Source organism: Cololabis saira, chromosome 5 (genome assembly GCF_033807715.1).
Source record: "Cololabis saira isolate AMF1-May2022 chromosome 5, fColSai1.1, whole genome shotgun sequence".
Taxonomy (NCBI): Eukaryota; Metazoa; Chordata; class Actinopteri; order Beloniformes; family Belonidae; genus Cololabis; species Cololabis saira.
Window position 1 is genome coordinate 2,080,658 of NC_084591.1, and position 13,038 is coordinate 2,093,695.

Genomic DNA, 13,038 nt, shown 5'->3' on the forward strand with positions numbered 1-13,038 from the left:
AACATTTTTGAGAGGGGAAGATTTTTTTTTATTGTGCACTTTGAGAAAAAAGTCAAAATGTCGAGATTAATGTTGAAATACAATTTCAAGAATAAAGTGGAAACTTCGCCTTTTTCCTCGACATTTCAACTTTTTTCTCGACATTTCAACTTTTTTCTAGAAGTGCATAATGAAAAACAAAATCTCCCCCAGTTATAACTAATATAGAAACATGCAGCATGTGTTCCTTCATTCTAATTCTGATACAAGACTTTTCATTTTTTGCGGCTCCAGACATGTTTGTTTTTTGTGTTTTTGGTCCAATATGGCTCTAAAACATGTTGTGTTGCTGATCCCTGCTCCATCCAGAAGGAGATCTGGAGTCTGGATGGAGCAGAGGGTTCGGGGGGAGATCTGGGAGGAGATCCGGGTGGAGATCCGGGTGGAGATCCGGGTGGAGATCTGGGTGGAGATCTGGGTGGAGATCCGGGTGGAGATCTGGGTGGAGATCTGGGTGGAGATCTGGGTGGAGATCTGGGTGGAGATCTGGGGGGAGATCTGGGTGGAGATCTGGTGGAGATCTGGGGGAGATCTGGGGGAGATCTGGGTGGAGATCTGGTGGAGATCTGGTGGAGATCTGGGGGGAGATCTGGGTGGAGATCTGGTGGAGATCTGGTGGAGATCTGGGTGGAGATCTGTGTGGAGATCTGGGTGGAGATCTGGGGGGAGATCCGTGGGGAGATCTGGGTGGAGATCTGGGTGGAGATCTGGGTGGAGATCTGGGGGGAGATCCGTGGGGAGATCTGGGTGGAGATCTGGGTGGAGATCTGGAGATCCGGGTGGAGATATGGGTGGAGATCTGGGTGGAGATCTGGGTGGAGATCTGGGTGGAGATCTGGGTGGAGATCTGGGTGAGATCCAGGTGGAGATCTGGGTGGAGATCTGGGTGAGATCCAGGTGGAGATCCGGGTGGAGATCCGGGTGGAGATCTGGGTGAGATCCAGGTGGAGATCCGGGTGGAGATCCGGGTGGAGATCTGGGTGGAGATCTGGGTGGAGATCTGGGTGGAGATCCGGGGGGAGATCTGGAGATCTGGGTGGAGATCTGGGTGGAGATCTGGGTGGAGATCTGGGTGGAGATCTGGGTGGAGATCTGGAGATCTGGGTGGAGATCTGGGGGGAGATCTGGGTGGAGATCTGGGTGAGATCCAGGTGGAGATCTGGGTGGAGATCTGGGTGGAGATCTGGGTGGAGATCTGGAGATCTGGGTGGAGATCTGGGTGGAGATCTGGGTGGAGATCTGGAGATCTGGGTGGAGATCTGGGTGGAGATCTGGAGATCTGGGTGGAGATCTGGGTGGAGATCTGGGTGGAGATCTGGAGATCTGGGTGGAGATCTGGAGATCTGGGTGGAGATCTGGGTGGAGATCTGGGTGGAGATCTGGGTGGAGATCTGGGGGGAGATCTGGGTGGAGATCTGGGGGGAGATCTGGGGGAGATCTGGGGGGAGATCTGGGTGGAGATCCGGGTGGAGATCTGGGGGGAGATCCGGGTGGAGATCTGGGTGGAGATCCTGGTGGAGATCTGGGGGGAGATCCGGGTGGAGATCCTGGTGGAGATCCGGGTGGAGCAGAGCTCCCTCCACTCGGACCGAGGGAGGAGAGCCAGAGATAATCTGCTCTTAGCACTAATGGATTCCCCCGGGCCGTTACCACGGCAACGCAGATGCACAGCCGGGCCCTGATGGAGCGATGAGATCGATCAATACTGGTGGAGCTGATGTCATCGGGGGGGGGGGGGACATCAGCTCCCCGAGGACGACGATAAAGAGAGCAACGGGATTTAAACGTCAACATCAGAAGATGTCGACAATAAACACTTAAAATACTTTAACATCTCTACAGACCACTAGGGTCCAGATCCAGACCTGCAGGTCCTTTTTTTCCCCTTTTTTCCTCCCTTTTCCTCTTTTTTTCCCCTTTTTCCCTCTTTTTTTCCTATTTTTTCGTCTTTTTTTCCCCTTTTTTCCTCCTTTTTCCCTCTTCTTTTCCTTTTTTTCCTTCTTTTTTTCCTCTTTTTCCCCCTTTTTTCCTCTTTTTTTCCTATTTTTTCGTCTTCTTTTCCTTTTTTCCCTTTTTTTCCTTCTTTTTTTCCTCTTTTTCCCCCTTTTTTCCTCTTTTCTTCCTATTTTTTCGTCTTTTTTTCCTTTTTTTTCCTCTTTTTTCCTTCTTTCCAGATCCTCTACAGACCACTAGGGTCCAGATCCAGACCTGCAGGTCCTTTTTTTCCCCTTTTTTCCTCCCTTTTCCTCTTTTTTTCCCCTTTTTCCCTCTTTTTTTCCTATTTTTTCGTCTTTTTTTCCCCTTTTTTCCTCCTTTTTCCCTCTTCTTTTCCTTTTTTTCCTTCTTTTTTTCCTCTTTTTCCCCCTTTTTTCCTCTTTTTTTCCTATTTTTTCGTCTTCTTTTCCTTTTTTCCCTTTTTTTTCCTTCTTTTTTTCCTCTTTTTCCCCCTTTTTTCCTCTTTTCTTCCTATTTTTTCGTCTTTTTTTCCTTTTTTTTCCTCTTTTTTCCTTCTTTCCAGATCCTCTACAGACCACTAGGGTCCAGATCCAGACCTGCAGGTCCTCTACAGACCACTAGGGTCCAGATCCAGACCTGCAGGTCCTCTACAGACCACTAGGGTCCAGATCCAGACCTGCAGGTCCTCTACAGACCACTAGGGTCCAGATCCAGACCTGCAGGTCCTCTACAGACCACTAGGGTCCAGATCCAGACCTGCAGGTCCTCTACAGACCACTAGGGTCCAGATCCAGACCTGCAGGTCCTCTACAGACCACTAGGGTCCAGATCCAGACCTGCAGGTCTGGTACAGTACAGTAATAACCAGGTAATACCATGGTAATTACACTGTAATTACCTAGTAGTACCTTGTATTTACTAGGTAATTACATGGTAACTACCGGGTAATTTACACAGTAAGTACTAGGTAATTATTACGTATTTTCTTGTACCATGTAATTATGTGTATTCACCATGTAATAACATGGTAAATACCTGGTTGTTTAAACTAAACATTACTAGGTAATTACAAAGACATTAGATGGGAACTATGAGGGAAATTACAGGTATTTACTAAGTTAATATTGGTAACTACCAGTCAATTTACCATGTAATTACTCTGAAATTACATGAATTCTAAGTAAGTACCAGGTAATTACTAAGTATTTTCTGCAAACTACCAGGAAATGATAACCTATATTTGAGGGAGTTACCAGCTAATTACACTTCAATGACCATGTAGTTACCTTGTATTTACTATACATTTCATGGATAACTACCGGGTATTTACCCATTCATTATTGATTTATGTATTATCAATGGATTGGTGCATGTACCCCCGAGGGTGTAAATGACTCTATTACCTTGTAATTAACCTGATAGTTACCATGTTTTACCTGGTAATCCAGGTACTTACCTTGTAGTTACTTGCCCAGTAATTCTATTTCCTAAGTATTTACCCAATAAGTACAGACATTTTTACCTGGCTTTTACTCAGTAATTAAAGTGAAACTGGACTGTAAAAGAAAGCGTGTGTTGTTTCCATAATATTACCTGGTACTTCCTCATTAAGTACAGAAATAATTACCTGATATTTACCCATTAATTAAAGTGAAACTGGACTGTAAAAGAAAGCGTGTGTTGCACATGGCATTTAGAGCGTCAACAGCAGTTCCCTTATTTTTTAACAACTTGTGCTTTTTATTATTTTACCTCTTTTTTCATCATTTTATTTGTTATTAAAGCGTACTCTTAAATGAAATACTTTTTGAAAACCATGTAAAGTTATGGATAAGCCCTGAATGCAGGGGTTGTGAAGTAGAATTATCAAATTGGTTTAATTCACTGCACGAATCGGCACAGATTACTTTTGTAATCCTGTATTTGACCCGGTCTTTGTACGTTTTGACCGTATAGAAACGTAATTCTTGCCATTTTAAGAATGAGATGAACCTGCTGGATCTACTGCCCTTACTGACTAACAACTTGTGCTTTCTATTATTTTACCTCTTTTCTTATCATTTTATTTGGTATTTATGTTTTATTTGTGTCTTGCCGCTTTTAATGTTGATTTAAAGCACTTTGAATTACCTTGTGTTGAATTGTGCTCTACAAATAAACTTGCTTTGCCTTGAAACTAGGGATGGGCGGTATGGACTAAAAAATGTATCACGATAATTTCTGTCATTTATCCCGATAACGATAAAAATGAAGATAAAAAAATACCAATTCAACTCCATCTTTGTAACTATAAATCTATCACCACATTCAGTCTTTGGAGCCAAATCACTGCTCTAAAATATACTAAATACTAAACTACACCAATTACATTTAATTAATAAAAACAAATTAAATGAGTTACACCTGTACTGCAAAACGTTCGTTCGTTCGTTCGTTCGTTCGTTCGTTCTTTCTTTCTTTCTTTCTTTCTTTCTTTCTTTCTTTCTTTCTTTCTTTCTTTCTTTCTTTCTTTCTTTCTTTCTTTCTTTCTTTCTTTCTTTCTTTCTTTCTTTCTTTCTTTCTTTCTTTCTTTCTTTCTTTCTTTCTTTCTTTCTTTCTTTCGTTCTTTCTTTCTTTCTTTCGTTCTTTCTTTCTTTCTTTCTCTCTCATTTCATAAATCAGTTTTACACAAAAACATCATCAACAGGAATTTATGGTTTTTACCGTGAGATACAAATTCTAACCGTGAGGAATTTTTTGGACGGTTTATCGTGAACGGTAAAATATCAAACATTCCTACTAGAAACCCCTGAACCTTATCTGGTCTCTCATGTCCCCCCTGTCGTCCCCCCTGTCGTCCCCTGTCGTCCCCCCTGTCGTCCCCCTGTCGTCCCCCCTGTCGTCCCCCCTGTCGTCCCCCCTGTCGTCCCCCCTGTCGTCCCCCCTGTCGTCCCCCCTGTCGTCCCCCTGTCGTCCCCCTGTCGTCCCCCTGTCGTCCCCCCTGTCGTCCCCCCGTCGTCCCCCCCTGTCGTCCCCCCTGTCGTCCCCCCCTGTCGTCCCCCCTGTCGTCCCCCCTGTCGTCCCCCCTGTCGTCCCCCCTGTCGTCCCCCTGTCGTCCCCCTGTCGTCCCCCTGTCGTCCCCCCTGTCGTCCCCCCCGTCGTCCCCCCTGTCGTCCCCCCTGTCGTCCCCCCTGTCGTCCCCCCTGTCGTCCCCCCTGTCGTCCCCCCCCTGTCGTCCCCCTGTCATCCCCCCTGTCGTCCCCCCTGTCGTCCCCCCAGCTCCAGCTGGGATGTCCTGAGCGCTGCGTCCCGGATGGAGGTCTGATGGGACCGGCTGCCCCACCATGAGCCTCCCGGATGGCAGCTGCAGCGGCAGCAGCAGCTGCAGCGGCAGCATGCGGCGGCGCCTGGAGGACCAGGAGTTCTCCCTGCGGGTTTACCCGGGCGCTCTGTCCGAGGGAACCATCTACTGCCCCGTGGGCGCCCGCAAGAACACCACGGCGGCCGAGGCCATCGAGCAGCTGATCCGCCGGCTGCGCCTGGACCGCAGCACCTGCTACGTCCTGGCGGAGGTCAAGGAGTTCGGCGGCGAGGAGTGGATCCTGAACCCGGGCGACTGCCCCGTGCAGCGCATGATGCTGTGGCCCCGCAGCGCCCTGGAGGACCGCGGCGGCGGCGGCGCGGCGGCTAGCGGCGAGGACTACCGCTTCCTGCTGCGCGAGAAGAACCTGGACGGCTCCATCCACTATGGCGGCAGCCTGCAGATGTGGCTGCGCGTCACCGAGGAGCGCCGCCGCATGGTGGAGCGGGGTTTCCTGCCCCAGCCCGCAGGGACCGACCCCCCGACGGACCTGTGCGCGCTGCCGGACCTGACGGAGCGCTCGCTCCTGGAGAACCTCCGGGCCCGGTTCCGGCAGGAGAAGGTACGGCCACGCAAAACACAAAAAACACGCTGCAAAAGAGCTAGATGCTATGTCAGATTGTATGCTGATGATACTGTTCTGTATGTCCACGCAAAACACAAAAAACACGCTGCAAAAGAGCTAGATCAGGTGTCGGCAACCCGCGGCTCTTTAGCGCCGCCCTAGTGGCTCTTGGAGCTTTTTCAAAAATGTTTGAAAATGGAAATCGATGGGGGGGGAAATATATTTTTAGTTTTAACCTGGTTTCTGTAGGAGGACAAACATGACACAAACATTCTTAACGTTTTCCAATACTGTAAAAATGTGTAGAATAAATATTACATTTCAACATTTCTGTTAAAGAAGATTTGTACGGAAGAGTAAAAGTAAGAGGCCATGCAGGAGAAAACATTTTTGAGAGGGGAAGATTTTTTTTATTGTGCACTTTGAGAAAAAAGTCAAAATGTTGAGAAAAAAGTCGAAATGTCGAGATTAATGTTGAAATACAATTTCAATAATAAACTGGAAACTTCCCCTTTTTTCTCAACATTTCGACTTTTTTCTCGAGACTGTACTTCAACATTAATCTCGACATTTCGACTTTTTTCTCGACATTTCAACTTTTTGCTCAACATTTCGACTTTTTTCTCAACATTTCGACTTTTTGCTCAACATTTCGACTTTTTTCTCGACATTTCGACTTTTTGCTCAACATTTCGACTTTTTTCTCGACATTTCGACTTTTTCTCGACATTTCGACTTTTTTCTCGACATTTCGACTTTTTCTCGACATTTCGACTTTTTTCTCGACATTTCGACTTTTTGCTCAACATTTCGACTTTTTTCTCAACATTTCGACTTTTTTCTCGACATTTCGACTTTTTCTCGACATTTCGACTTTTTTCTCGACATTTCGATTTTTTTCTCAACATTTCACCTTTTTTTTGACATTTCAACTTTTTTCTCGTGCTAAGTGCATGATGAAAAAAAAAAATCGTCCCCCAGTTATAACTAACATAGAAACATGAAGCATGTGTTCCTTCATTCTAAGGCTGATACAAGACTTTTAATTTTTTCCGGCTCCAGACATATTAGTTTTTTGTGTTTTTGCTCCAATATGGCTCTAAAACATTTTGGGTGCCGACCCCTGACCTAGATACTATGTCAGATTGTATGCTGATGATACTGTTCTGTATGTCCACGCAAAACACAAAAAACACGCTGCAATTTTGGGAAAGCGCTTTATTAAGAGTAAATGACTGCGTTTCCAGCATCAATAACCCTTTTCTAACCAGAATATTAGCAATAACCTGGTTTTGCACGGCCATGTAAACACCAATAACCCCTTTGAATAACCGGAATTTGCTCATATTCTGGTTTTTAAAAACCCCAATACGAGCCCTGGGTTACTCCTTTTCTAACCTTAATTTTTGGTCATGTTTAGAGGGTTTGTGGTCCATGAACATTAATATTTCGACATGAATCAAGTTTCCTGATATTTATATGTACTTCATTGCATTGAAGTTTGGGGAAATGCTTGCAAAAAATATACTCAGTCTTTTTTCATTTTACAAAAAAAAGCCATAAGAATAATTAGTAGAAAACAATATAGTCATCCTTCAAATCAATTATTCCTTCAGTTAAAAAAATGTCTTGAATTGAACACAGAATTCTGCAAATTATGTGGAAAGATCATAAGAAAATGTTGCCAATTTTGTTAAAATGTTAAATTAATTTTGATTACAATGAAATAGAGTTTAGGGGGTAGGATTTAATACGTTTTTACTTCTTCCTACTTCTTTCCAGCATGTTAATTATGATGGATGCATGTTTTTATTTATATTTTTGTCTTTAGTTTTCTTATTTACTTGTATTTATTATTGATTATTATTGTTTTGTTTTCACTACTGTTTCATGTTGTCCCGTCTAAATGAACTTGTATTTATCTGCAGATCTACACGTACATCGGGAGCATCCTGATCGTCATCAACCCCTTCCAGTTCCTGCCCGTGTACAACCCCAAGTACGTGAAGCTGTACGACAACCACACGCTGGGGCAGCTGGAGCCGCACATCTACGCCGTGGCCGACGTGGCGTACCACGCCATGCTGCGCCGCCGCCGCAACCAGTGCGTGGTCATCTCCGGGGAGAGCGGCTCGGGCAAGACGCAGAGCACCAACTTCCTCATCCACCACCTGACGGCGCTCAGCCAGAAAGGTTTCGCCAGCGGCGTGGAGCAGATCATCCTGGGGGCGGGGCCGGTGCTGGAGGTGAGGACCCGCCGACCAACGTTGTTCGGAGGAACCACCAAGTCCAGAATAATAGTGGAGCAGATACGTCACATTAGGGCTGGGCGATATGGACCAAAAGTCATATCTGTATATTTTCTAGCTGAATGTTGATACTCGATATATATCGATATTTTTTCTGTGCCATAATTGGGGTTTCCCCCAAAGCATTATAGCATAGCATCTCTGTTAGCATCTCTGTTAGCATCTCTGTTAGCATCTCTGCTAGCATCTTTGTCAGCATCTCTGTTAGCATCTCTGTTAGCATCTCTGTTAGCTTCATTTTTTTCTGAGGCAAACCCTTAAAAAAACATATCAAAATGTATAAAACAAATGAAATAAAAATAAACTGCTCTGCATATATAGAATAAAAATGCTTCTTGAATAAAATAAAACAAATATCCCTTTCCTGCATAACAATTAAATTAAAATACACTGCAATTAATACAATGTAGAAGTAACAGGCAGACTTTTCCACTGAGGTTGACAGTTGTGCAAATAACAAAACATTTGTGCAAATCTCAAATAAAACATTCAAGTCCATTTGTCACAAAATAAGCTATATCAAAATCATAAATAAAAATAAAAATAAAAATAATTTAAAATCGATATAAACGATATTGTCTCGTACCATATCGCGTTTGAAAATATATCGATATATATTAAAATCTCGATATATCGCCCAGCCCTACTCCGAGCCGGTGTGTATGTGATCACCGCAGACAGACTGCAGCTTCGCTTGATTTATGGTTATGCGTTAAATCGACGGCGTAGGGTCGCGGTGCGGTGTGCGTCGCCGCGTACCCTACGCCGTCGGTTCTGCGTTGGTGTGACGCAGAACCATAAATCAGCCACCGGGAGCAAGGGCTCGCTGGGTTGATGTTGATCCGCGGACCAAACTTATTAAGGAGCATCAAACTCACTCTTATCTACGCGGAAATAACGCTAAAATATAAAGAAGGCGTCCCAAAGTGTGATCTATGGTGAAATAGGAAAATTAAGACGTGTACGCTATATGTGTAGGCTGTTCCCACTGTTCCCTTCAGTTCTGCAGCGCAGCTTGAAACCCCGCCCACTGCAGGCACTGACGCTTTCAGTGTGAATGCACCAAGCGGCGAGATGCTGGTGTTGTGCAACTCGGGTAGCTAAGCTGATTAGTTATCCAAGGCTATTAATGAATATTATTAATAATTATTAATAATTAATAAAGTTGACTATTTATCAAATTGTATTATCAAAATGATAACAATTTTCGTAGGGGCACCACCCCCGATGCCTTACTCCGGGGGAAATTGATAACTAAACAGCAGAAAATCAGTCTCATATGATTTTTGAATTATCCTGCAGAACAGCAAATCTTACTATATCTTACAGAATAACAATGAAGGCGTGATATCCGAACACTAGGCTCTGCTTAAACAAATCAATTTGTGACCAAATCTTGCATGAAATAACAACAACCACTCATTAAAAATCAATCAGGATTTATTTACATACAGGTGTCAAAAGATGATAAACGCAACACCCCAAATAAACCTGATGGCAGAACTTAAGTATTATAAAACAATTAATTAACTAGGAAAACAACAATCAATAAAAAAATGAAATGAAAGTTAAATGCATGGAATGAAAAGAAAAGAATCAAATGTAATAATAAACATGATATCAATGAACATGTACGATTCAACAACGTGGGTGAAAGAAGGCTGCCGTATTTAAAGGGGGCGGGATTGTAACCACGCCACGTGCACTTAGAACGGATGGTGATCCCGCTGTTTAAACCGTGATCAACTGACGAAACAGCGCTTTAAAACATGAATGACTAGCAGAAAGTGGTGACTACAAATTAATGACAACAGTCCTGATAATGATGCTGATGTAATCTCAGCTCTGAACACAGATTTAGCTCTGTAACACTCCCAGTTAAACTCATACACCCAGGTATCAAAACATCACGCCTCCTCGGGTCTCCGGGTGCCGATCAGGGGTTCCTGCCGGGTCTCTGGTCGGAGTCCGATCCAAGAGAGTCCTCCCGCCTCTCCCGCTCCTCCTCCTGACTCTGGAATCACGAGAGGACGGGGGTACAGCTGAAGCAGCCGGCGCTCCAGCCCCGGTCCGGAGGCTATCACGTCGTCTCGGGGGCGCGCGGGGCCAGTCTACTTCTTCTGAGTGCTGGTGCCCGTCGGCCTGAGCGCGTGGCCCCGGACGGGGCGGCGGGATGCGTCTCGGTTCTGCGCGGGGCAGGCTGTCCACAGGTCCTTTCAGGTGAAGCTCGAGAGCAGAGAGAGAAGTTAGGAAAGAGGAACGGGTCTCACCCTGGGCCGGGGCCGAGCTTCGAAGCGGCTTCCCCCCCTTTCCAGCTCCCAGGGACCGGGGACACGTGAAGCGGGAGTCGGAGCTCCGGATGAAAAGTTGAGAAGAGAGAGGAAAAAGGAGAGAGAGGGATGCAGCGCGTGCCGTGGGTCCTCGGATCCTGCGGCTGGAGCACGCGGCAGATCTCTCCTCTTATCCCCCCCTTTGGGGGGGGGAAGGCCGTGGTCCCTTTGGCCCGGAGCCAGAAAGACGTGCTGATCCGCCAGTTGAATGAAGGAAAAAGAGAGAGATGAACGCGCAGCGCTGCGTTTTGATCCTACGCGCGCTGCGGTGACGTCATCGGTGCCTCATTGCGATTGGATGCGCGCCGCTTGCAGGCGCCACCCCCCCCACGCAAGGCATGCTGGGGGTTGTAGTTCAGGTCGGCCATTTTTGGAGGCACATTACAGCCGATTTTCAGCTGAGCCGTTTCAAAGTTGAATATACACATTCACGAAGTGTTCATACATTTTATAAGTTCAGAGTTCACATGGGCGACGCCCAACACTGGCGTCGGGACGCCCGTGACGCTTTCAGTGTGACCGCAGGGTTATTGATTCATTTTGAATTTTCTGCAAACCGACCACTAGAGGGCCGTCCCAATTTCTTTGTGGTGGTTTTTGAAAACCTTATTTCCGTACCGGCCACCATGCCAAATATCCAAAACTTGTCACCAAGTGCACGATGTCCATGACTTCCCTCCCAGCTGTAGTAAAGGTGTGTGTCGTCGGCGTACAGGAGTTCTGAGTGGGAGCCTGTAGATGTTAAACATCAGAAGCCCGAGAACTGAACCCTGAGGAACTCCAAGTTAGCTTTGTTAGCTCTGGGTTAGCTTGTAGACCGGAGCTGAACGTTTGATGAGCTTCTCTTCTTCTTCTTCTTCTCCAGGCCTTCGGAAACGCCAAGACGGCTCACAACGACAACTCCAGCCGCTTCGGGAAGTTCATCCAGGTGAACTACCAGGAGACGGGAACGGTCCGAGGGTGAGAACTATCTATCTGTCTGTCTGTCCCGTCCCATCCATCCATCCATCCATCATCCATCATCCATCCATCATCCATCCATCATCCATCCATCCATCCATCATCCATCCATCATCCATCCATCATCCATCCATCATCCATCCATCCATCCATCATCCATCCATCATCCATCCATCCATCCATCATCCATCCATCATCCATCCATCATCCATCCATCCATCCATCCTTTCATCCATCCATCATCCATCCATCCATCCATCCATCCATCCATCCATCCATCATCCATCCATCCTCCTCTGACCTCAGGTCTGTGTTTCCAGAGCCTACGTGGAGAAGTATCTGCTGGAGAAATCCCGCCTGGTCTACCAGGAACCCAACGAGCGGTGAGTCAAATAATAATAATAATAATTAAAGCTGCAGCAGCGATGAACGGGCCCTCGCGCGTGCAATTTTCACCAATAAAGGTCAAGGACTCAAAACCGAGTCCGATGACACCACCCATGACTCTTTATCAAAGAAATCACAAGTTATGGAAGAAAATAGGATCTATCAAATATCAACCAATCAGCTACTAGTATCACTTCCTGTTTAGCGTTGAAGTTTGACGCGGCGCCACGGCCACGCCATTTCACGAAAACTCACGATTTTGGTAACTTTTCATGGATAACGTCTCCTGTTTCTCCTGAGCCAGTTTTATGTCGAACGGATGATCCTGTTAGGAGGAATTTGTTAAAGTACGACACGTGAAAATGGCATAAATTGCGCCAAAATTACACGGTTAATTCTAAATGGCCGACTTCCTGTTTGGTTTCGGCCATGGCGCCAAGAGACTTTTCTTTAAGTTGCAACATGATACAGGTGTGTACCAATTTTCGTGCATGTACGTCAAACCGTATTGTGGGGCTGAGGAACAAAGTTTTCTAGGGGGCGCTGTTGAGCCATTAGGCCACGCCCATTAATGCAAACCATTAAATATCACATTTTTCGCATCAAAATGAGCATAGTTGAATATCTCCAAAACCGTAATAGCTAGCATGATGAGACTAAAATATTTTGTAGTACAACGCGTCCCGGGTTTTTCAATGTTGTAATAATGTCTGTACGATAAACCGTTGCCTAGCAACAAACCTCCAAAATAAAATGGAATTTTTTTTTAAATTGAAAGTTAGATATCGCAAAAACCGTAATAAGTAGCATGATGAGGTTGTACGGCCCTTTAGTGCCAATCGTGCCGAGTGTTTGTAAATTTGAACAGTGTCTCTACGATAAAGTTCGGCCGAGCAATTTTTTTGCTTTTTGGCATCTAGTGTTGCCACGGTAACACTTTTGACTGAGAAAAGTAATGCCCTTCAAGGAACGATGGAGACGCATCCAACGATGTTTGACATGCATGGGTGCACGTTGCGGTTCGGGTCGCATTAACAGACGAAAAAAGCGTGCGGAATAATAATTATAATTCAAAATGGCCGACTTCCTGTTGGGTTTCGGCCATGGTGCCAAGAGACTTTTCTTTACGTTGCGACATGATACAGGTCTGTC

General features: G+C 45.5%; 1 protein-coding gene across 5 annotated transcripts in view; it reads left to right on the forward strand.

Moving 5' to 3' along the window:
• The window catches only part of LOC133443660 (unconventional myosin-IXAb-like), a 130,793-nt gene that overhangs the window by 34,893 nt on the left and 82,862 nt on the right, over nucleotides 1-13,038 (forward strand). For all 5 annotated transcript variants that reach the window (XM_061720767.1, XM_061720769.1, XM_061720771.1 and 2 more), the window contains exons 2-5: nucleotides 5,254-5,897; nucleotides 7,829-8,146; nucleotides 11,405-11,499; nucleotides 11,820-11,882. In XM_061720767.1, the coding sequence (XP_061576751.1) occupies nucleotides 5,319-5,897; nucleotides 7,829-8,146; nucleotides 11,405-11,499; nucleotides 11,820-11,882 (1,055 nt within the window). In that variant the 5' untranslated portion in view covers nucleotides 5,254-5,318. The remainder of the gene's footprint in view (nucleotides 1-5,253; nucleotides 5,898-7,828; nucleotides 8,147-11,404; nucleotides 11,500-11,819; nucleotides 11,883-13,038) is intronic.